The sequence below is a fragment of the Eutrigla gurnardus genome (assembly GCF_963514095.1).
Source record: "Eutrigla gurnardus genome assembly, chromosome: 2".
Lineage (NCBI taxonomy): Eukaryota > Metazoa > Chordata > Actinopteri > Perciformes > Triglidae > Eutrigla > Eutrigla gurnardus.
In genome coordinates this window covers 4,749,349-4,774,917 of record NC_139916.1, presented here as the reverse complement: position 1 = coordinate 4,774,917, position 25,569 = coordinate 4,749,349, and the positions used below count along the sequence as shown (strand labels likewise).

The 25,569-nt window shown below is 41.6% G+C and overlaps 3 protein-coding genes across 4 annotated transcripts; 1 reads left to right on the top strand and 2 right to left on the bottom strand.

Annotated features, from left to right (window-relative positions):
* Positions 1-2,256: 2,256 nt before the first annotated feature.
* On the bottom strand, positions 2,257-7,736 carry hgh1 (HGH1 homolog). Its single transcript, XM_084023067.1, has 10 exons — positions 7,586-7,736; positions 7,043-7,152; positions 6,213-6,351; positions 5,977-6,114; positions 5,704-5,855; positions 5,158-5,258; positions 4,880-4,978; positions 4,557-4,648; positions 4,355-4,477; positions 2,257-3,680 (listed from the first exon to the last, which is right to left on the bottom strand). Exons 2-10 carry the CDS (start codon positions 7,150-7,152, stop codon positions 3,444-3,446), a joined length of 1,191 nt encoding a protein of 396 aa, XP_083879193.1. The 5' UTR covers positions 7,586-7,736; the 3' UTR covers positions 2,257-3,443.
* A 787-nt stretch (positions 7,737-8,523) lies between these two features.
* On the bottom strand, positions 8,524-12,907 carry LOC311020410 (transmembrane protein 263). The gene is made up of 3 exons (XM_084020437.1): positions 12,559-12,907; positions 11,000-11,087; positions 8,524-9,945 (listed from the first exon to the last, which is right to left on the bottom strand). Exons 1-3 carry the CDS (start codon positions 12,565-12,567, stop codon positions 9,659-9,661), a joined length of 384 nt encoding a protein of 127 aa, XP_083876563.1. The 5' UTR covers positions 12,568-12,907; the 3' UTR covers positions 8,524-9,658.
* A 3,334-nt stretch (positions 12,908-16,241) lies between these two features.
* Positions 16,242-23,825, top strand: rbbp5 (retinoblastoma binding protein 5). 2 transcript variants are annotated; one of them, XM_084037199.1, is made up of 14 exons: positions 16,242-16,379; positions 17,265-17,290; positions 17,397-17,569; positions 17,950-18,090; positions 18,179-18,341; positions 18,576-18,685; positions 19,364-19,483; positions 19,606-19,759; positions 19,858-19,929; positions 20,036-20,153; positions 20,306-20,375; positions 20,484-20,719; positions 20,984-21,061; positions 23,130-23,825. In XM_084037199.1, exons 1-14 carry the CDS (start codon positions 16,361-16,363, stop codon positions 23,180-23,182), a joined length of 1,533 nt encoding a protein of 510 aa, XP_083893325.1. In that variant the 5' UTR covers positions 16,242-16,360; the 3' UTR covers positions 23,183-23,825. The 2 variants fall into 2 exon arrangements, with proteins under 2 accessions (XP_083893325.1, XP_083893324.1); XM_084037198.1 differs by having other exon boundaries at positions 20,984-21,208; positions 23,130-23,811.
* The last annotated feature ends 1,744 nt before the right edge of the window (positions 23,826-25,569 follow it).

The window sequence follows — 25,569 nt, the reverse complement described above, 5'->3', positions numbered from 1 at the left end:
GTGTCGCCCCCTGATGGTCAGCAGAGGGAATGCAAGTTTAAGGCACTTCAGCATTGGCTTCACTCCATGAAGAACACACACACACATTCAAACCACCGTCATGTACGGTCTTCTGTTTGCTGCTGCTCTACTGACCACACACACACACACACACACACACACACACACACACACACACACACACACACACACACACACACACACACACACACACACACACACACACACACACACAGGGGTTGATATCCTTTCAGCAGTGTGGTGAATGTTTCACAGGACTGATAACCTGTCTTCTGTTTGAGTCTCTCCGGGGATACTGGGGGTCACCAGTCTGTTATTTTAGGGGTCGCGGGCTGGAAAACACTCACACAGACGCTGATAAAGAAACAACAAAAAACACCTTCTAAAGTAAAATGTCATGAGTGTCTTTGCTTTAAAAACAGCTCCTCACTTTGCAATAAAGGGCTTTACTTTTTAAACTTCACACATAAGTGAAGACCGCAGTCGATAAATAATAAAACAAAGCAACATTTCATCAGATCTCATGAGTTTAACGTGTTTTGCATGTGTTTACAGAGTCAGCAGGAAGACGGACGTGTGTAGGAAGAGTGGATGTTCATTTCCAGCTGTGATGAAAGTGTGTCAGAACAATAACAACACAACTGTCAGTGTGTAGGACAGTGTCCCACACGTATTGTATGTGTGTGTGTGTGTGTACACACTCTGAGGAAAGACACAGGGAAGTGAAACGAGAAACCTCGGCGTCTGATTGGCTGGCCCGGGACACAAAGACCCGCCTATTTACTCAACAGCACTGTGAGGTGGAGCCGTCGGTTCAACACAAGCCAGCCTTTCTTTTCCGTCCCGTCTTCACCCTCCAGTGAACAGAAATGCAGCGGCGAGTTTGGTCTCAACATGTACTCTGGTTCAACTCGTGTGCAGAGAGACTCTGTCCTCTGGCCTCCTTCTCGTTTGACAAGACGGTTGGATCAGAAAGATTTAAAAAAGGTTCAAATTACCTGCAAAATACAGAGCAAGTGATTATAACTATTATCTGTTCAGGTCTGACCTTGACAAGAGGGAAAAACTCACACAGACGCTGATAAAGAAACAGCTTCCGACCTTAATCCCTAAAACCTGGACAAAATGTTCTCACTTTAAAACAAAAACTGTCTTTGCTTTCAAACAAACTCCAAAGAAAACGCCTCAACTTTAAAAAAAAAGTGTCTTTGCTTTAAAAACAGTTGAAGTCTCCTCACTTTGCAAAAAAAAAAGAGCTTAACCTTTCAAAAATATTCAAACTGGTCCTCACAGGGACAGAAAACACACACACACACACACACACACACACACACACACACACACACACACACACACACACACACACACACACACACACACACACACACACACACACACACACACACACACACAGTTTTAGTTCCTGGTTTTGTCGACAGTCTGCTGTAAAAAGGTAACCGTTTATTACGGTTATCTCGCTGCCACTTTAATCAAAGATACGAACCGATTGTTGCCCTCATAAAACTACACATAAAACTACACATAAAACTACACATAAAACCACAAAAGCTAATTTTAATAAACAAACAAATAAAACCACAAATTAAATACGACATTCTGAATTTCAGCTCGATTTCGACTTTGAGCTTTTATTGCCTTGAGTCACATTTTGAGATATTTGAATCTGTCTGTTTATTTTTTCCATTTCCCCACAGAGGACAGCAGTGGTGTTGTTGTGTGGAGAAGTGACTCTGACGCCCCCTGCTGGCCAATCACTCAACAACTGCGCTCGATCCCTGAGGTTCAGCACATTATTGAACAGAAATGAATTAATTTTGAATTCAACGTGACTGAAAAGTATTTTCAGGTGCGAATACTTATTTATTTGGTCGTAAATCATGTACATAAATTAAATAAACTGATGAAATAATGGATTGTGATACATATTAGGGGTTTTAGAGGTGTTTTTGCAGAGAAATGTATTTTCAAAACGGAAGAAAATTCTTACAGATACCCCTTAATTTAATTTCATCATCATTTAATGGCTATGGTAGATAATGATGCTTTAAAGGTTTTTATCTGATCATTAATGAGGTGGAGGAGGTTTGTTAAGGTACATTTTAAAGCAGAAAACATGAAATGAGAGATGTGACACAGTTGGGAAATAAATGAAGATAGTATGACTAAATTTATTAAATGATTTAGCAAAGTGAAAAATGTGAAGCCTTCTTAAAATTGTGTTTAAATTCAAATAATATTTTTATTCGATTTTTGAAATGCACTGAAAAAGACCCCATGCATAATAATAATAATAAAAATAATAATAATACAATGTTGAGTTCACTAAAGATCACATCCTAAATAAATGAATAGTTATTTCAATTGCCAATAGATTATATTCTCTTTATTGTCCTGCTGATACCTTTATTTAAAACATTTTCAGTGGAGATCTCAAAGTTTCCAAAGACGTGTTTGAAATGACTTCGAATAGCAATTCAATTCAGTAATTAATGATGAAAATCAATCATTGGATCTGGAGGGTAGAGGAATGAGTTACCTCTCAGGATCACAACATTAAATAAAGTCTTCATCAGCGGAATAAGTTTGAAAATGCATCTCCGATTCAATCTGTGAGAGAAAACACTCCTCATCTCTCACGTCGCTACTGACTTTTACTTTTACGTTTAATTTCCCCGGCTGACAAACATCCTGTGACATCACAGCATCGGGGTGTTTCCTCCAAACGTCCTGCCATGTCGGGATAAAGCCGTGACGTAGGGATGCAGCGATACCACTACTTTTATCAGACCGAGTACTTACAATCCAGTACTTCCTGATTCCGAGTACACCGACATGAGTACTTTATAATACCACTACAGCTCTAACAATATCTGTGAAAACATGTTTTATTCTCATCAGATAATCCTCACTTTCTGACTGTAACAAGTTAAAAATACAACATGATGCTGTTGTTACATTTTAACAATAAACGTTGTGTTTACAGATTAAATAAAAAAGCTAAGAGGAGCAGCTCGTCACTTAGAGAATAGTGTTAGTCCACCTTAAAAAGGTGAGTCCACCTTAAGTGTTCTGGGTCGGAGCAGCCAACTTCAGGGGAAACACTCTAGTTGTCAGCTGGTTGACAACAAGACAGGAACTCTACCCACAATGCACTGCTGCATCCACACTGTCATGTTACTGATGACATCATACTCGCTCTCGCTCCCTTAAAAGGAGGAGAACCCGAGGTTAACGCTGGCTTCGTGGTATCGGTGTAGTTTTAGGAGTACAAGTACATGAGCACAGTATGGGAGTAGTTTAACAAGTACAAGTACATGAGCACAGTATCGGACCGGATGCTGGTATCGGTGCATCCCGACCGTAAAGAACGTTCAACAGAAGTCATCACTCGGACTGATGGATTACCGTATCAGTCCGCTCTCCTCTTTGTCCGTCCCCTCCGCATCACTCTTCTTCTTCCTCTCCTCCTCCTCCTCCTGTTTCATCTTCTCCTCCTCCTGTTTCATCTGCACCTCCTCCTTCTCCAGCTCCTGCTGTTCTCGGGCGTCCGCCTCCTTCAGTTTCACCTCCACGTCGTCAGGAATCTCCACCTCCATCAGGTTCTCCATCCCGCGCTCCGGCTCGTCTCCGATCAGCACCTGGAGGAGGTTTGTTAGTTAACGTTGAGTTAACGTTGAGTTAACGTTGAGTTAATGTTGAGTTAATGTTGAGTTAATGTTGAGTTAACGCCGTCTGATCAAACAGTCCGGCAGCAAGAACGTTTTTCTTCTTCAAATTCTGTGTGAGACTTTAATAAGATTTAATGTTAATTTGTAATTTTGGAGGACGAGAATAGACATTTTGACTTTGTCTCAGTAAGAAAAACACACTTGTTACTAAGATATTTTTATTATTGTTTCTCATCTTTTTTTATTAGCTTTATGTAAATTTATCGTGGTAATGTAACATGATGAGCTTAGCTTCCTCCCGTCCCTCCGCAAACTTTTATTTATTGGCATATTTTGCAAATTTCATGCAAATATTGTACTTCCAGGGAAATTCAAGGAAAAGTGTCCCTCTAAGTCGTGACAGTGATCCAGCATGAATCAACAGCAGGACCTGAGACTCAAACAGCCACCTTAAATCAAGACATTACTTCTTTTATTTCATGTAAATGTCTAAATGTTTAACCTACGGATTATTAACTCAAATCACCAAACAGCTGAAGAGCACTAAATACAGTTTGACTGTTTCAGCGTGAGGCAGCCATCGAGTAATGTTCTCGTTGACGTATTTGAGAGTTAAAAGGTGACGAGGATGAGATCGTTCCCACCTGGACCAGTTTCTCGCAGGCGGCCGTGACGTGGACGTCCTTCTCCCAGCGGTGGAACTCCCTCATGATGGGATAGACGTTCTTCTCCTGCAGCGTTTTACGGCCGTCGTGGGTCGCCGTCAGCTGCGGAGGACAAACGGTTAAAAAAAAAGATCTCAACGTCAAAACAAACGTACATGTTTTGTCGTGTTTGTCGTCGTACCAGTAAAAGAGTTTCCAGCAGCATCTTTCTGATGTCGGGGTCTTCCTCCCTCCTCTTGTCCTCGGGGAGGTACTGCAGGTCCACAGGTAGACCTGAACACGTCAACGTTAGTCAGAACCAGCGAGTTTCCATGGCAACGTGGTCACTTCTTCTGTTTTAAGAAGTGACCACTTCTTAAAACAGCTGGTCACTTTGGTTTTAAACAACAGGAGGAAACTGTGTTTTTGTTGAGGACTATTTTCAGCGGCGGATTAATCCACATTTGTTTGTGTTGACAAAAAGAAAGAGAGAATATCACCATATTCCGACTATCAGACACACACCTTCGTTTTCCTCCTCCGTCAGCTCCTCCGGACCGGCCAGCGGCAGCAGGAGGAAGGGCAGGATGTCCACAGCGTCGCTTAGCAACCACTCATGATGGGCTGTACAGAGAGACGAGCGGTTCAGGGAGGATGAGACAAATACAGTGCTTTATAAAAAAAAAAAAAAAAAGTATTCACCCCCTAGTGGTCAATATAATTTGGCCATTTTGGACAAAAAAAAAAACATAAAAATGAATAATATCAATGAAATGAAAATACATAATCTGTGTGTGTCTCACCGTGGTCGAAGCAACAGTTGCGCAGAGTCCCGATGACTCCGCCCCTTCTCACCGTGGACGCCTGGTACTGAGTGAAGGGAAACAACCTCTGGATGACACACCTGCAACACACACACACACACACACACACACACACACACACACACACACACACACACACACACACACACACACACACACACACACACACACACACACACACACACACACACACACACACACACACACACACACACACACAGTGAGGAAAGGTGTAGGGAGGTGTACGTGTAGTTCATCTCACGTTAATCATTTGACCGTAGAATTATTTGTGTTTATTTTAGAGCTGTCAAAGATTTGAATTCCTTATTAATCTAGACTTTAAATCAGATTAATCACCTTGTATTCAGAGGTTGTTTGACTTTAAGAGTGAGCTGGTCTGAATTGAGGGGAACAGGTATGTTAAAAATAAACCAGGATGAGGACGAATCTAAAGATGTTTGTCTCTAGTCTGGTACATAACGTGGCCGACCGTCTGACCATCATCACTTCCTGCGTTGTAATCACCTGTCCTTGTCCATCATGAAGCTTCTGGCCTCGGGCAGCTGGGTCAGGTTGGACAGCAGAGGACTCAGATAGTGGAACTTGGCCTTCTTGTTGTAGCCTTCGGTGCAGAAGACGTCCACCAGCTGAGCCAGACCGACCTCGTCCTGGACGACCTGGAAGGATAATTGTGAGTGTGTTTGTCTTCTGATCTCACAAAGACAGCTTACTTGTTATGAAATGCTTGAGGACGAAGAGATCTTTAAAATGGAGTCAGGCTGGGACTCTGGGACCCACCTTCAACACGGTCTTACAGGTCTTCACATGGCGGGTCAGGTTGGACAGGATGGTGCAGATCTGATCGGAGAACGGGAACTCCGGGTCCAGAAGGTTCTTTAACAACACCGGGAGAACTTGGACATCCGCCACCAAAACCTGGACGGGACACAAGCAAGCACACCTGAGACGTGTTCGTCTTCAAAGAGGAACCCGACAGTGAACCCGGATTCTGCTGATGAACCGGGGCCGGTCACCTGGTGCAGAGTCTCGTCGGCTGACAGGTTGATGAAGACGTGGTAACAGTCCTTCACGATCGCGATGGAGGGGTCGGACGTCAGAGCAAACAGGGCGACGAGTAGATCTGGTTTAGAGCGGAGGAAGCGGCAGCCGTCCCTGAAAACAAACAAACCCATTATTTCACCTGGTCGGGGTGTGTCTGCTTACAGCGAGGATTTACTTTTCTCTGAGTACATTTGCAGATTTAGCAGCTTAAGAGATCCTCGAGTCTCACATTTTACCTGCCATGTGATGTAAAAACACACACATCTGTAATGTGAGTCCTGCTCATAATCCAGTTATAAAATCTTCACAGAGAGTGGAGCTCTCCCGTCAACCAAAGTGTTAAATGAGTGATACACGTCTAATTATCGCTGCGTCACATCCCCTGTTTAATTAGTACTCAGCATGGGCAGTATGAAAATGTCATGTCATGATTATCCTGGCCAGTTTAATTGGGATTCACGATCAAAATATTCTGAAATCTCTAAAAAAGGCACTAAAATATACATTTATGAAGAAACAAATGATCACAGATCCTTTATGGGGGAAGTTTGTAAAGGTTGTGGTTAAATAAAATAAAAATATAGCAATGTTGTGTGAGTGATACTGATCATCTATAAGTTTTAAACAGGCTCTAGTTCTCTACAATGATAGCAGCTTGACAGTTTTTTTTAAATCACTACTAACAATATTAATGATAATGGAAATTCACCACGATCTAAATATTGTATTTTATCGGGATCCACGATAAAAAACGTCAGTGGACACATCGGGTCTGCTTCAGGACTAGATTAGATGACCCTACCTGTTTCCGGACAGTCCCAGGAAGTACTCTGTGGTGTGACCTTTGACATCAGGACGGGTGGAGGGGGCGAGGAAGGAGAGCAGCTCTGCAGCCTCAGAATCACTCAACATCTTCTCACAGAAAACACAAACAACCATTACTGTCTCTTCCTAGTTGTTCAACTATTTGCCTTTTCCCACTTCCTCCTTAAATCCACATGAATGATGATTATTTATATTTTGTTGAAGCACCAATGACACTAAAAAGAAACCACAGTAAAGTGCTACTGATGTATTTTGGTGTATTTATTGCCTTCTTCTGCTGCGTTTAAAGACACTGTGATATCCGAGGAAATGTCTGTCTTACAGACGGAGTCGTGTTCATCATGGCTGCTGTTGACTTTAAAGTACGACTTGTTGACATGATGCTCATATTACAAACGTTAGCTACGGCAGCTAAAGTGAAATGACTCAGAAAATGAGTCGAAAGTTTCCATGAATGTCAATTTTCCGACAACATCGCGTGTTCTTGAACGCTTATAGACAGATTTAAATCTTATCTCACCTTTAAGGAGCTACAGGACTAGTCCGATTTCATTTCACGGTTTTATTCTCTTTTAAATTCCTCCACGAACATTAAAAAACGTGTGTACTGGATACATGTGGACGCTACGGAGAAAACACCGCTGTGTTCCGGGTTTCTTCCTCGTCTGCTCTCTGCTCCAGGAGTGTGAACAGCGCCGCGTGGACGCTGCTGCCCTCTAGTGGTCACCGCGTGTGGCGCTCGTCGGTTTGACAGCTGGATCTCGTTTATCCCCCAAAAAACATCCAAATGAGACTAAATTAAACTCTATTGATGTTGTTTTGACGGTGAGTACACTGACATACAGCAAATTCATCGTTTTATTTTTTTTATATACCTTTATAAAGACTTACTTTTACTACTGCTGCTACTTCTTATTTATCTATTTTTACAATTTATTTTCCAAAATTGCATTCCAGCATTTATTAGTTTACCATGACTGACCTCCACAAATTTATATTTTTTCATATTTTATGTATTTTATCCATATTTGATCTTTATGCATTATTTTATTTCGTAAAAATATTTATGTCTTCTCATTTCTACATTTTCTTTTTACAAGTACTTTTTACAAGTAACAGCCGTACATTGGAACACTGAGCTTTAGCTTAGGATTGTTTTGCACTGTGACACCATTGCATATTATTTTTCTGATCAACAGTGAAATAGAAAGTGAAATACTGCATTTAAACAGAAGAAAAAAAAGTGGGGAAAAAAAAGAGTATCTTGAAATCTATGACACAAACTGAGAACAGCTGGGTGTCGAGATATGCTGCCAGCAAAGGCAGAGAAGAAACCAGCAAACTATGAAGTGAATGCTGATTTTAAACACATTAATAAATGCAAAAATAAACATTTGCAAATGTTTTACAGGGATGTAAACACACTGTTTGTTTAGAAGAAAACTCCACAAGGCTGCCTTTAAACTTCCAAACTACTTTATTGATATATTGGGAAAACAAAAACACGAACAAGACATTCACATAGTTTAGTCCTCACAGCTCCCATTCAGTCCAAACGTTGCATTGAAATGCTGATATTGCATATAAACGTTGGCGAATGTTGCCTGCACTGCAGCGCAGCGATCGCCGTCCGATTGAAGGTACAGTTCAACGTTTAACTGACTGAGCAGTTCAGACAACATCGGCCACTTTTCCTCTCAAACAACCATCGATGACTCAATTTGCTGCTCAATGTTTCTTTTAAGTGAACATCTCAATGTCCAACGTAGCTTTTAACCATTTCACACATACTGAAAACAAAACATTTCAACGATAATATAGCTGTGGGAAAAGACCTGAGCCCAGTATTCGTGATTGCGTCGACCGTCTTCAGACATGCACTTTTCAGAGAAGTGTTTCTCCGAGGCTGCTGGGTAAAAAAACAAAACAAAAAAAAAACACCGCCCCGCCTCATCCAACAGCTTTAAAGGAAGGTCAGAGACAGTGAAGACAGAAATATGTTGCTGATCCTTCGCCTTGTCATTTTCCTCAACACACACTCTTGTTGTCACACACATTTCAATAGTACTTCAATACCTTTGGAAAAAAAAAAAGAAAAGAAAAGAAGACTAAAATTCAGCACTTTAATTCAGCAAACATGTCACTAAGTATGTGTAGCTCAGAGAAAAAGAGAGAGGACAGAGGGACAGCCTCAGTCTGGATTGTAAACAGATAAAAATATTCATGGAGTCGTCCGCCATGTGCTGAAGTGGATTCCCGGGTCATGTGATCTGCCTGGAGCCGGACAGATCCGGATCCCGCTCCGAGTCAGATGAGGAAGTTTGCACGAAGCGTTTCAGTGACTCTGGTAATTCGGGGTTGCCATGGTAACGCAGTACAGCGGAATCTTTTCGGTGCTGAATAAAGTGTGTTTGCATCAAAGTCTGGATCTGTGCGTGGCGACGAGACTCCGACAGAAGCATCGCAAGGCACTGTTGAGTTTGATTGGCAGACGGAGATCAGCTGGCGGCTTCTCTCCGTTGGCTCAGGGCGGGGCAAGTCCATCATCATCATCGTCATCATCATCATCAACCAATCATCCTCCTCCTCCTCTTCACTCAGCCTTGTCTTTCCTCTTGGCCGTGAACGGGACTTTGCTGGCGACCGTCGAGCCCACCGAGGAGACGCCGCCGGCCACGGCAGACACGCCGCCCTTCACCAGCCCGACGCCCATGGAGGGCACGGTGGTCACGGCCGACTTGGTGATCTCCAGGCCCTTGCCGCCGACCCAGGCCACCCCGCCCACCGCCGCGCCCACGACTCCCTTGGTGACGTTGAAGAGGCCACCGGTCACCCGCCACATCATGCCGGGGGTCGCCACCACGTGGTCCTTACCGGAATCTGAAAACGTCAACAAAAACGTGAAAAATCAAAACCCAGTTTCCTACGACATACGTGTACTCGTGATGAAATAAAATAATATGAACAAAGATCACGTTTTATTCTGTAGTTTTCTGATTGAGTGACTTTTTCTCAAAACAAAACAGGGGAAAATGGTGCGTTTGTTGGGGACTATTTTCAGCGGCGGATTAATCCACATTTCATGCTGTTGTGAGTATTTGGGGCAGCAGGACGATGTGATGACTGTCTGAGGTGTCCCACTCGGCACATTCAACGTCTCCCCTGAGATTCACCTCGGATTTATTAGGCACGGATTAAAAATGTACAAGAAACAGCATCTAGGCTAATAGTCATCTACTAAAGGTCTCGCTGCTTATGTTGTGAATCGCAGGTGTGACGAGTTTGACACGACTCATGCAAGACTACAGCATCTCCATGACGATAACAACAGAATGCTAACCAATATCAACGCTAACATTCTGATGTTTAATGCTTCGTTTCCCCTGCTCACCACCTTAGCTTAGCGCGTTAGCGTTTGGCTGGTGAAGTCGAGTGCTCGTTAAAAAAACAGAACAGGTTGAAACAAAACATATGATTGGCTGATATTAGGATTCAACCTCTGGGAACCACGAATGTACCAAATGTCATAGCGATATTTGTTGAGAGACTTCAGTCTGGACCGGCTGCGGTGTGTTTTTTTGTACATTTGGAGGCGTTACGTCACCTTCCTAACAACCGCCCCGTTAGTTTGATCCCTGCGGTTCACCCGGAGGTGGTACATCATCGGCACCGACGCTGAAAACAGATCGATGCTTCATCCTTTAATGACAGCGATGTTTACCGAGAGAAGCAGCCATTCGGGACTGAACTTGTTCACAAAGGACACAAATAGCAGGTCGGAGGAGCTGCTGCCGCCGCTCCGACACAAACAGACAAACTCCCCCGACGAAACAGTTTCTGAAATAGCAGCAGCAGGCAACATGCGAGCACAGATTGCACTATTTCCCCTGCTGACGTTTGGCTGTTTGGCCTCGGCCTCGGGGAGCTCACTTACCCTCTGTGGGCTGGATGTCGGTGGGTTCGGCTTCATCCGGGGCCACGCTGGTCCCGGGCTGGGGCTCCACGTTAACGCTGTTCACATTCTGGAAAACACAGCGACACCCGTACTGTAACCTCGATTGACCTTTCATCAACATATTCTATTAGTTTAGACATTTAAAGGGGCAGTCAAGTCTGCAAAATAACCCTGATGATGTCAGAGTGATGTCATGAGGGTTATGTAAGCTAGGAGAAAACAAAATGTACATTTCATGTATTTACACCCAAGTCTGCCTTACACGCTGAAAAGTGAAGCCAATACCATGTGCCTTAAACCTGCATTCTCTCTGCTGGCCACCAGGGGGCGACTCCTCTCTGGTTGTAAACATGAGTTTATGGTCTCAATCTCTAGTTTCAAGTCTTCTTCAATCCAGCATGATATTCATTTAGTACATTATGGTCCATTCAGAGTCCACCAGACCAGAAAGCAGGGGATGCTTTAGGGGGCGGGGCTACCAGCTGATTGACAGGGTACCAATCCAATTAGCTAGATTAGCTTTAAAGTTGACCTTGAGTTATGAAGCTAACTTTGTTAACAGAGAGGGAAAGCTCCATCAAACCCTGCCATTCAGTGCAATAAAAGCTATTTATTTCAACTGAATTACAGATTTAAAATCCGTCTCGTCGGCTGGAGTCGCATTTAAACATGTAATTATCCGACATACTTAACCACACTAGGGACCCTTTTGTTTCTACCTTTTACTACGTGTGTATTAGTACCCATTTATGTGAGTACAAATACACTTGTTCTTTTCTTTTTTTTGGCCATTTACTTGTTTTGTTCGATAAAATATAATTTTAATAAAGTCACCATGTCAAGTGATTAATTGTGAATATCATCAAGACCATGGTAGAGAAGTGAAAAATTGAGCCTGATTTAAAATATGTTTTTAACGTATTTATCCTTTATTGATGCAGGGAGACCACATCAATTATGACCATATTTAAGATTATTTTTTACCAAAAAGAAAAAACAAACAAATGTGTGGCTCTTATCTGACACAATAGATTATTTGTTGAACTAAGTGTAAATAGACTCCAGCATGTTTTAGTGTTATTTTAAGAGGGATACTATCTAGTTATTTTGAGATAGATAAGATAAGATAGAGAACACTATAAATACACCAGACTCCAACATATAGAAATAGGACAAACAGGGAAAAAAAACATTTTGTGACCTATAAAAAAAGGGGTTTAAGGTCAGATGATAAATGTTGCCACTGAGTCCGGAAGCCAAACCTAATGTTTTAAAACAGGGTGTTTTGTACATTTTTTTTTTAACAAAATGTGGATTATTGTGTGCGGGATCAGAGTTTGAGCAACATTTCGCAGGAAGCTGTGACGCCTCACTTTAACGCTGCTGGAATATGAACGACTCCAGAGAGGACGAGGCCACGTTTCTCTAAAAGAAAAAAGGGGGATAAACCTGACCAAACAGGCTCCACATCATCACTCACCGCTGCTGGAAAACGAGACATTTAAAACACATTTCACGCCGCCGAGGCTCGTCCTTACCTTCACCATTGTTCCCGCAGACACACCTGGCGCACAAACTTGAGAGCAGCTTCTGTTTCAGCAGCGAAACAAACTCTGACGTGAAATAATTCGCGTTTCTTTTCTTTCTGCGTTAAACCCCCGCAGCCCCGACGGAAACAAACAGCGGCCTCTTCTTCTTCTTCTTCTTCTTCTCCCTTTTCTTCTTCTTCTTCTTCTTCGTGTCTTTGTCGCGTTAAAACATTAAACTAAAAGTGGAGAAAAAAACCCGTATCTGCTGCTTTCCAACTTGTCCTCGCGCGCCGTCAGTTACAGGCTGGAGCTACGCAGCTCGCTTTTCAGCCTGCTGGTTCTGCCGACGTGGCGCCTTCTTCACACATACACACACACACGCACACACACACGCTGTCAAACTACACACAGCAACGCACTGGACTTCCGTTTAGCCCCTTCAAATTAAAGCTCTTCCCTCAGTGATGAGGTGGACTTGACACGGAGCAGGGGGGGTTGTCTTCAGGGAGCCGGCGGCCATGTTTATTTAATACATTTTTTATTTTTTAGAGTCAGCAGCGCTCGACAGGGACCAACATTAGCCATATGAACACTTATTGACATCTAAACGAATTTTAGCCAGGTTTATATAAACAAAAGGTTAAACAGATTTTTGGTGGCCATCAACAGGATTTTGTTTGTGGCCCCAAAACAAATAGAGATACAACTGTCTTATTCAAAAACAAAGTGTAATGAAAAGATATGGAAATTTGAGCAGTTTCGAAACAATTATTAATTGCAACATTTTGCGGGGACCGCATTAAATACCTTAACGTGGCCATCCAGACCACCAACTCGGATCTCAAAGACCTGGAAACCAAACAGGCCTCAACCAACAGGCATGTATTGCATGTACATGCAATATTTATGTTTTGTAATGTAATAAAAAAATGTATCTGTATGTGAGAGCAATTACTCATTAACATGATATTTCTTATGGGTTAATTGTTAGGTTTTTGAATGCCGGTTGGTCTTTTCTGTTAGCAGGTGCGTGTCCAGACAAGGATCAGGATCTCCTTTGTTAACCTCCCCCCCCCCCAACACACACAGCAAATATTGGTCTTAAAATACAGGTATGAAAATGATCAAGTCGAGTACAATGAAACTAAATTGAATTAACGCTCCAAAGTCGTGTTCCCTTTTATCCAATGAGACAGTTCAAACTATGAGGTGTTTTTGACAATAGGCCTTTTCTACAGCCAACTTGTCATAGTAGGACAAGCACAGCTGTTATGGAATCCAACCACCATTTATTTAACAAGTTACACTCGTGCTTTTCCTACTGTGACGTCGAAATGTCTTCTGTGAAGGACTACAAAGGAAGGGTACAAACTTGTTGAAATACTCTGTTAAAATATTGAGATCTAGCTTTTACATTTTGCACTTTTCTTTGTTTTTGAAGGATTGAGACACTTTTTTGTTTTTGTTTAGTCGAGTTTTTGTTTGTGAGCTGACAGAACATGGTTGCATGTGTGGCTGTAATTGTTGTTTCAACACTATTTCCTGTCCAGATAATTCAGCGTGATAGAAGAAAATCTAACTGTGTCATTGTGTAAGAAAACAAGTGAATGTAACATTAACAAACATAACTTTTCCTGTTGTTGCACATTGTAAAAAGAAACAAGAAAAAACACATGTAATTTCCATCTTTGATTGGATTATGAAAGAGTTGGGAAACAAGTTGTCTTCTATTGTGTAATGTATTATGAGTATGTAATGAGTTGGTTAGAGTCATTGAGAACATCAGGAGTTTTTAACAGATGTGTCAAGGGTTCATCTTTTGTTTTTAAACCAAACATTTTCTATTTTTTTTCTTTATCATTCATCTATAAATGTGTTTGATTCCACAGTGAAAGTTGCTCCTGTGACTGTGTGATGTGGGGAAATAGCTTTTTTTAGACAATCAGATATTTTTTTAAATCATGAAAAGTTGTATTTGGTAGGAAATGTACCAGAGTTAAACCGTCTGAATGCTGTCTGAGTGTTTTTCATCACCTCAAGCTAACTTGTCTGGGACTTTTATTGTGAAGAACGGAAGTTGCTTGGGGGCGGTTTCATTCAGCTCCAGGTCCGGATCCACCTCCTGATCCTGCTTCACCAACGGATCGTTGTTTATGTGCTTTTAGGAACTGTGTGTACCACCTTAATGTTTCTGATACTTGATGTGGATTCAAAAAAACGAGAAACGCATGTAAACCGGTACGCGCGCGCGCACACACACATTTACATGCAGGCCTTTATAGAGTCACATATAGATAGAAGCTGCAGTTACAGATAGGACAACGAGTCAAGGGTCAAGTGCTGCATGGTGACGTTGGCAGCAACTTACATTCACTCTATAATATAATATTATAATATAATATAATATAATATGATATAATATAATATAATATAATATAATATAATATAAATATGCTGTTAGACTTCTATTGACTCCCCCAGTGTTGGAACGTATAGGCTACAAACTAAGTATATTTACTCAAGTACTGAACTTAATTAAAGTTTTAAAATACTTTAAGATTGTTTACACCTTTTCCTCCTCTGTAGTTCAGAGGAACATATTGTGCTTTTTACTGCGCTACATGTATTTGTTAATATGCAGATTTCATCCCCGACCTACAACCCTCTGTTAAATAATGATAATAACATCAGCAGTAATAGTGATAAACACGGAATAGAGTATTTCAGATCACCTTGCAGTTAAACACAGTTGTAGTAGAACAGGTGAAAATATTGTTGTGTCAATACAGACCACTGTATATCAGAAAGAACAAGCACCATATAAGGAAACCCTGATAACAAGGTTGAGATACAAGACTCAATAAATGGCAAATGTTGTTGTCAAATGTTGTCAAACAGAGAAGTCAGTTCATGTTTAATGTCTGGATGGAAGAATTCAGTCTTAAACATGTGAAGTTAGAACAGTTAAGTAGTTCTTGTCATGCAAACAGGCTCGTTAAAAAAAATAAATATATATATATATATATTACATTATTGGATGATAATTCTTGATGCATTAATGCATTTGCTGCTTTAATATTGCAGCATGTAAATACCGTTGTTTTGAACCAAAGAATATAAGACATACAGAATATATTTTTGTCAATTCTCATTGATATAGAATATATAGAATAGATTATGTATTTAAGGAATATATATATATATATATATATATATATATATATATATATATATATATATATATATATTATAAATAAAATATATATATTATAAATAAAATAAAATAAAATAAAAAATGTATAATTAGATAAAATAAAAAAAGTGTATCTTTGAAATAGAGGCACACATCAATCAATAATCTAAAAAATGAAAATAACTCAGGTGAGGCAGTGTATGAATATTTATTTCTAGCTTCATCTTTCTGAATTTAAACTCGCACAAAATGGATGTAATACTCAAATAAAGTATAATTGTACTAAAGTACAGCATATGAGTAAATGTACTTATTTACTTTCTACCACCTTAACGTTGGTTTCCAATAGAAAGAAGATGATGATAATTTTTCCCTACGTTTTGTTTTTTAATTGGATCGAAAAGGCATATTCAAGAGAATAAAAGAAAATAGATTAATAAAGGGTCCTTTTCATTTTGGTCAGGCATATTTTCCGACGCGTTGTTTGGGGTCCTTCATACCGGAGGCTCGGCGCCAGTCTCCGCGGCGGTCGCAGCAGAAGTAAATACGAGAGATATTTGGTGAAATAGCCCGTGAAATCAAGTCGTTAAGGAAGTTTGGATCCTCCCTCTCGGAACAATGAATCTAGAACTGCTCGGTAACTAACGTTGTTTTTTCTTGTCTTCAATAAAACGGACTATTTTTCCTACATCGCTCACGCCGCGTAACGTAACTTGTTATGGTTAGCATTGTTCGTTAGCTTAGCATGTTAACATCGCACCGAAACAACGAATTAAAAACAACATATATTCAAAGATCCACACTGTTAACGTCTATTACACGTTTAGTTTGTTTTCTAGTGTATCTGGTGCGTCTGTATGTGAAGGCTGGTTGTAATAAGGGAAACAGCTGCGTGCTAACGTTAGCCCCGAGACGTTGTCTCATTGTATTTGAATGAACGTCGATGCTGCTTCATTTATATTTATTCATTCCACCAAAGGATAAGATCTTAATTACTTAGGAAAAATGTTGATGAAAAAAATTGTATTATATTTTTTCCACAAAAACACTATTTTTTTAAATTATCAATTAATTTAATTTATATGCTAATTTATGCTAGTTTAAATGTGGTGTTTTTGACCTACAGCTGTCAGAAACACATGTAAATCCGGACTTCGTTTCCATTTTCCATCACTCAACAGTGAAAGGAAAAAAACCTGTAGGAAATATTTCAAGTTATCTTGTAAATTGGTTAATTCTCCCTTTTTAATTTGTGAATCATTTTTTGTAAAATGAGTAAAATGTCCAGACAAGTTTTTTTCTTATGAATAATTGTCTCAGACTTTAGAATAAAACAATCAACATTTCTCTCAGTTGAATATTTGACCTTTTTTTTTAAAGTCTCCAGTCTAAATCTTGGATGTACTCAAGCTTATTTCTTTATGTATTTGTAATGAAAATGTCAAAATAAATCCATCCTCCCAAATACCTGAATATTCGCTATATGTTTCTCATCACTGTCTCTTTGTTATTTCTCTCCTAGAATCGTTCGGGCAGAACTACCCAGAGGTAAGCCAGCTCTTAACACACTGATGCATTTAATATAAAATATTACAAATGGACTTTTAATCTTTTGATTTAGGACTGATGCAGACTTTTTTATTGTGTTTGTTAGGAGGCAGATGGCACCCTGGACTGTATCAGTATGGCCCTCACCTGCACCTTCAACCGGTGGGGCACCCTGCTGGCTGTGGGCTGCAACGATGGCCGCATCGTCATCTGGGACTTCCTCACACGGGGCATCGCCAAAATCATCAGCGCACACATCCACCCGGTCTGCTCTTTATGGTGAGACACACACACGCATCCATCTTTTACCTTCCATTGCCTCCTTCCATCTAAAGCTACATTTACATTTAGGTAATTTAGCGGACGCTTTTGTCCAAAGCGACTTACAATAAGTACATTTGTCAAAAGAAAGAAAGAAAGAAAGAAAGAAAGAAAGAAAGAAAGAAAGAAAGAAAGAAAGAAAGAAACCACAACATATCACTGCCGATAAAGTAAGAGCTGGTAGCGATGGTAGCGGTCTGTGGTCTCCAGAGGTCTATGATAGAACCTCACATTAGTCCAGAGACCAGACCAGACCATGTGTAGAAACCAGAGACTGTCCACGTCCAACAACACTTAAAGGATGAATTATAGGATGGAATATATTTGTGTGTGTGCAGCTGGAGTCGAGACGGCCACAAGCTGGTGAGCGCCTCCACAGACAACATCGTCTCGCAGTGGGACGTCCTCACTGGAGACTGTGACCAGAGGTTCCGCTTCCCCTCACCCATCCTGAAACTGCAGTGCCACCCCAGAGACATGTGAGTCGCCCGACAGCAGCTGTGTGTCCAGGTTTAGGTCGGTACGTTTGCCGTTTTGTACTCACAAGAACTTCTGTTTGTGTTTCAGGGACATGGTGCTGGTGTGTCCCATGAAGTCGGCCCCGGTCCTGCTGACGCTGTCGGACTCCAAACATGTTGTCCTGCCGGTGGACGATGACTCGGACCTGAATGTGGTGGCGGCCTTTGACAGGCGGGGGGAGTACATCTACACTGGCAACGCCAAAGGAAAGGTCAGACAAAACATTATTCACAACACACCTGTCAATCATATCTGTAAATATGAATCTTATAGAAGAAAAACAAGCTCAGGACTTAAAGTCTTACATCTCAGATTTGAACATTTCTGTTGGTAGAATCTAAAAAGACACCAGCAGCGCTCCATGTGGACATTTAATGAATGTTCTCGTGTTTTACAAGTGACTTCACTGAAGCCTCATCATGTCTCCCTCTTTCTGTTGATTCAGATTTTGGTATTGAACACAACCACTCAGGAGCTGGTGGCTTCCTTCAGAGTGACAACTGGCACCAGCAACACTACTGCCATCAAATCAATTGAATTTGCACGCAAGGGCAGGTAAGGTTTTTCCACTCACGATAAGTTGAATGTGGTAAATTTCCATTATTGGCAGTAAATATTGTAACAAGTGACTTTTAAAAAGCTGTGGGAAAGTAGGGGAAAAAGAGCCTGATTTAAAAAAAAAAGAAAAAAATACAAGATACAATACCAAGGGCTAAAAGGGCATCACTAAAAAAATATTTGATCTGTGTCGCAATAAATATAATTGTTTCTTTACAAAATGTAAAGGGATTCCAGTATGTTTAGGTGCAATTTTAAAAATATTTGTTCATTGTAAGATGATTATTGGGATAATGGCCAGGATAAACGCGACATGGAATTTTAATATTTTTTCCCGTCCCGTGTCTACTCTAGACCCAGACAACACATTAAACATTAGGCTCTAGTAGGCGGTCACTTTTTTAATTAGATACACAAACATTTGCTCAAACAAAGTTCATACTATTAACTGTCTTAATTCATACTATGCAGTCCATAAGCGCTACAGATCATTAGATGTAGTTTGCCTTGTGATCCATCAGGGGGCACTCTTAACATTCACTATGGGCTTGAGGAACATTTTAAATTGGATTTCTGGTAAAAAGTGACCGCCCTCAGCCCGAAACCATTTGGGACTTGGACTGTGAAACAATGTGGCTCTAATTCCATCTCTTGTTTTTCCTGTTTTCTGCACAGTTGCTTTCTCATAAACACAGCAGACCGGATCATCAGGGTGTACGACGGCAGGGAGATACTGACCTGTGGAAGAGATGGTGAACCTGAACCCATGCAGAAGCTACAGGACCTGGTCAACAGGTATGTCAACGCATAATGTCGGAAATTCAAGGCTTTCTTCCAAATTGACAGACGTTTGCATAAAAAATATGCAGAGAAAAGAGTTGCATTCATCTGTCCGTGTCTTCTACCTGTGTGTTCAGGACTCCGTGGAAGCGCTGCTGTTTCTCCGGCGACGGCGAGTACATCGTGGCCGGTTCTGCCAGGCAGCACGCCCTCTACATCTGGGAGAAGAGTATCGGCAACCTGGTGAAGATCCTTCACGGGACCAGAGGAGAGCTGCTGCTGGATGTTGCTGTAAGGACCCTGTGTAGGGATTTAAACACTGCACGTCTATTTTCAGGTACATGAAGACGCTGTGTTGCTTACCCATCTCACCTTTGAACTCTCCCCAGTGGCATCCTGTCCGTCCGATCATCGCCTCCATCTCCAGCGGAGTCGTGTCCATCTGGGCTCAGAACCAAGTGGTATGTAGACGATGACAATACGCACAGAATGTACGCGAGTGAACTTATTTCAGCCCCAATCTCAAAGACGGTGTGATGGACGTGCGACTGGTCTCTTTCTCTGCAGGAAAACTGGAGCGCTTTTGCTCCAGACTTCAAAGAGCTGGATGAGAATGTGGAGTACGAGGAGCGAGAGTCTGAATTTGACATTGAGGACGAAGACAAGAGTGAACCTGAGCAGATGGGTAGATAACGCAAACACACACGCATGCAATCATTGTGCATGTCACGCACATTTGCATTTACCTCCATTCGGACATGACCATCATCTGTTTAGCTGTCGGATGGTTTCGCCGGTTCTCTCAGCCTCAGACGTTCTGATGGTGTTGTGTTACAGGTGCAGACGCCGCGGAGGACGAGGAGGTGGACGTCACTACTGTTGACCCCATCGTTGCTTTTTGCAGCAGGTGAGAAAAAAACAGTGCAATCAAACCTCTGATCTGATCCCTGAATCCTTAAAAACCTCTTAAAAGTCTTTAGTATCTGACGGTCTCGTCTCTGTTGGTGTCCTGCAGTGATGAGGAACTGGAGGACTATAAGGCCCTGCTGTACCTGCCCATTGCCCCCGAGGTGGAAGATCCAGAGGAAAACCCCTTCGGCCCCCCGCCAGACTCCACGGTCCAGACGGCGGCCCCGGAGGAGGCGTTGGCTGGCGCGGACAAGAAACAGCGGCAGCCATCATCTGAAGGCGGCCCGACCAAGAAGAAGGCTCGCACCACCACCATCGAACTGCAGGGGGTGCCAAGTGACGGTGAGAGGCTGAAACACAACAGAAGATACCAATCTGGAACTTAGCATCGCTATGCTTCCCTCCATTAAAACGCCAAAGGGAATCAGGGAAAGGAAGCACAGTGGCAGACAATCGTTTATGACACTTGCACGTTTTATGATTTTTGACGTGTAAATGAAATCGCCAGGAGAACAAATATCAGAAATATTTGTCCAGTCACCCAACCCGAGTGCAAATGTTCAATAATAGAAAACATGCCAAAACGATCTGATCTTGTCTCCTCAGAGGTGCACCCTCTTCTGGGCGTGAAGGGGGACGGCAAGTCCAAGAAGAAGACAGCAGGCCGGCCCAAAGGCTCCAAAGGTAAAGACAAAGACTTCCCCTTCAGGCCCAAGCCCTACAGGGGCGAGCGGTCCTCCTTCCCCGTGGAGGCCCTGGGCAGCTCTGGCCCAGGAGGAGGAGGAGGAGGAGGAGGGATGAAGGGCAGGGCAGAGGGGGGCCTGGCCTCAGGTAAGCACCACGCCACCGCCCTTCCTGCTGCTGCTCAGTCTCGGAGCTCTGCTCGTCTGACTGACGCCTCGCCAGCGCGGCCTGTCTCCCTGTACTGCTTCCACCCAACGGCATACCCCCCACCCTCCCCACCCACACACCCCCACCCACACAGCTCACTGACAGAGACCCGCATGTTGTAAAGCCACAGTCTGGAGGTATGAACACAGAATCTGCACCGTCAGTCAGACCAGTATTTCAGTCAGGCCGATCCTGTTTTTAGCACAATAACTTCAGGTCATCCGTCATGACGGATGACAAACATCTTCTGCTGGAAAACGGGCGGAAAGTCACCATTTTTTGTTAGTCTTAAAAAGTCTAATTGTTATTTACAAGACATTTATGCACTAATTATTATGAGGAATAATATTCCTATGCAGCCTCTTAGATTGTTGATCTTTAAGATGAATACAATTATTGTCTGTCTTGAATTCTAGAAGGTACATTAGGGTCATGTGTGTTTGTACTGAAACAAAGGCCCCGTCTCAGATGTAGACATAGACATATAGATAATACATCTGCGCTATTGTGGCTAAATTCCTTCCTTGGAGTTAAGTCATTACATCGTTATAACTGGGCCAACCGTTCAGCTTACATTGCAGCATTTTGTTTGGCTAAATATTGTTTGGAGTAACAGAAACTCGGCACGCTGTTCAACAAGTCCAGGGCTTGTCTGCTAAAATGTTGCCACCTAATCTGAACAAAATTTTTAAATCATAAAAGTTGCAAATGGTAATGCCGAACAGCCGTGTGAATCAGGAACACGCTGTCCAACGGTAGATGACTTCCCGGCTGTCTCCCTCCCAAACTGTGGCTTCACGACTGCATCACCTCTGCTAACCTCAGCCTCACTCTGACTAATTCGCTGTCATTTGAAACACTGGTGAAGCTGGACTGTAGTTGGCAGACGGGTGTTGGACACGGCTTACTGTGGGATGGTGTGGCTCGTTTCCCCTGCGGGGCTAGCTGGCTAGTCTACGTCTACTTCCTGCTTGGCCTTTGACCCTCCTGCTCCCACTCCCACCTCGCTCCCTGGGCTTGTCATGTGACGTGTGTGTGTGTGTGTGTGTCAGTATTAATGTCTGAACTCATTCTGCTTTGAACTTCCGTCGATGACTCTGTTGCCTAGCAACTGTGTCAACATACAGTATACAAAAGATTAATGGGCTGATATTTAAAAGACACTATTAAAAATAGGACCAACTCTACACCGATCTGCTTCAGCTGTGATCGTACAGCAGATTCCACGTTTAGTACTCTTAACATGACAATCTTCCATTCCTATCATTACTGCTGATTTTATCAGTGACGTCGGCAAGAAAGAAAAGCAAAATTAGCTAATCTAAAATCGAATGTAAATCGTATTCTTCCTTCTTCGGTGAAGTAAAACGAGATCAATATCAATCCGTACTGTTAAGGCCAACCCGGAAGTTACCATCACACTGGTTTCCTCCACAAAAAGCCAACAAGCCACACAGAACGAAGTCAAAGTCACGCTGAAGCATCACAGACGGTTCAATGACCAATGATTTCACTTCTCTAACTTCTCTGCTCTTCTTTCTGTTAAGAAAACACTTCCTGCTCAGATGTTTCACATTAAAAGCCTTTCCCAGCAGCTTGAAACATCAGCAGGAAGTGTTGAGTTTAATTAATGGTAGCTTCACAGTGATTGCAAACACGTAGAGTAGAATATACTAGAACGATTGACTAGTGAGTGGTGAGTATGACGTTCCTCTGCTGTGGAAATGTACATTTGACTGAGTTTATCGCGAGATGTTTTTTAAATTCTTATTCTCTGCCTGTTCAAATCCCGGCTTGTATTTGATAATTCACGGTTAATCTACGTAGAATGGTGTGTAAACGCGTCTGTGCTCCTCTGCAGGGAGTCTGGTCTCGCAGTCGTACAAGCAGCACGACATCGGCGGGATGGACTGATCGCCGCTCCGCACAGCTGCGAAGGCTTGAACAAAGAGACACAAAGCCTGATGTCATGTAACAGCCTGCCAGCGAGCAGCCTGTTGGATGTGCGGACTGTTTCCTCTCCCACCCAGAGCACAGTGTCACAGGAAAAACTCCTCAGGCCGGATCACATGACGGGAGCCGACACGAGAGAGCGCCAAGCGGTCAAAGCGTCGCGGCGGAGATCACATGTCCTCTCTCTTTCTGTAGGATTCGTCATAGACAAGACATACCGTGTGCGTGTGTGTCTGTGTGTCTGTGTGTCTGTGTGTGTGTGTGTGTGCGCGTGTGTGTGTGTGTGTGTGTGTGTGTGCGTGTGTGTGTGTGTGTGTGTGTGTGTGTGTGTGTGTGCGCGCGTGTGTGTGTCTGTGTGCGTGTGTGTCTGTGTGTCTGTGTGTGTGTGTGTGTGTGTGTGTGTGTGTGTGTGTGTGCGCGTGTGTGTGTGTGCGCGTGTGTGTGTGTGTGTGTGTGTGTGCGTGTGAGTGAGAGTCGTCTCTTCTTGTTGATTGTTGTTTTTTTTTTTTATATATACGTATTAAAACGTTTTGATTTATAGATAAACTAGCTGCTGTGTGGTTTTTCTGTGGGGCAGATTTTGATTTCTGAAAGCTGAAAAAAAAAGATTCACAAAACTTCTACAGTTAAAAAGTTTGTCCTAAATGTCTGAATTTGGTCTGAGATTAATTCAGTGTCTCAGGTGTTAAAAGTGTCTCATTACCTCCAGTTAACACAGTCCAATAACACAAGTGTCCACTGCTGTGACGAAAGGAAAAATATAATGTTTACAGTCAGATTGCTGATCACCTGGTAAAATAGTACCGCATGTTGAATTACGGCATTGGCAGCTGAAAACAATCACACCATCAAACTGCAGTTTGATGTCCGATAAAATCTACTTTTACTTTCTTTTGTAAACCTAGAAAATATATTTGTAAATGAAAGGCTCATATTTCTGACTGCTTTAACAGGGATTGAGTTTAAGTGTTTGCTTTCTGTTGATTAGTAAAACTTATTTTTGTTTCAAACTAAATCAACATTTTTCAGTCAATATCCTGCAAAAACTACAAATATTGAGGTACTTTACTGGAGTATTTCCATTTTGTACTACTTCATGCTTCTACTCCTTTATATTCCAGGGAGTAATACTGCACTTTTTTACTGCGCTATACTCATTTAGAGCTAAATTCACTAGTTACTTTTCAAATAAAGATTTTAAAGAAAACATCAGTATAAAATGTTATCCATTCTTAAAGATAAAACTACGAAAGCAAATGAAGTCGTGACAATTACCTCAACAACTTGCATGTAAAAACATCAATATCTAGTAGTAGTAGTGTTAGTAGTGGAACCCCTCTGCAATCAATCAAATAAATGCAAATTAAGTAAAAAGGGCATTTTCCTCTGAATTATAGTGCAGTACCTGAAACTTCTACTTGAAGTACTCTCAAGGTACTTTGAGAAACTCGCTGCTGATGGAAAATCTTAAGGCGTTATTCATTAATCACGTGATCTGCGGTATGTTTCCACCTCTAGATCCTCTCATGAAATTTGACGCGCTGTCAAAATTCTTCGGTTTCTCCCTTCGGTTCCACCTGTCCAGCCCCGAAAGATCCGACCAATCACAGTCGAGTAGGCGGGATGTCGGTGGACAGCGGTGACAGGGAGCGGTGCATCAACCTGTCAATCAAACAGCCAATCAAGCTTCACAGAGTTAACCGGAACAATACCGGAAACGCTTTAAAAATAAGAGCACCTCAGACGTATTATAAATTTAGATATAATATTACACCTTTTCATGTAACAATATGGCTTTTCATTTATGTAATATTAGAAATATCTTCTCATGATGATTTTTCCCTCTCAAAATCATAACCTCTCTAATATTCTGACTTTTCACATGTGAATTTCAAGTTTAGCTAAATAAAATTTACCTTAGCTTAATAAAATTACAACTGTTCTTGTTTTTTTTAAAGCTACGACTTTCGTCTTGTATAATGTAAATATTTGTACTTTTATTATTATTTATCATTTCCTCATACTATGATTTTTTTCTTTAAATTATGACATTGTAACTCTTGACATTGTAACTGTTTTTCTTATCTGACATTTTCTCTTTCTCATTTCTTCTCAAAATTACGATTTTGTTTCTCATAAAATTGACATGTCTTTTGATAGTTATACTTTTTTACACACAAAATAACTTCATTCGCATTTTATATACCTTGTAAGATTATGATTCTATTTTTGTTTTGACATATTCTTTAAAATATATACTTCTATTAGTTTTTTTATGACTCCAATAAGTTGAATGTCTTCTCTAAAAAATATTGTTTAATTTAAGATTGTATTCTCCTAACATTACG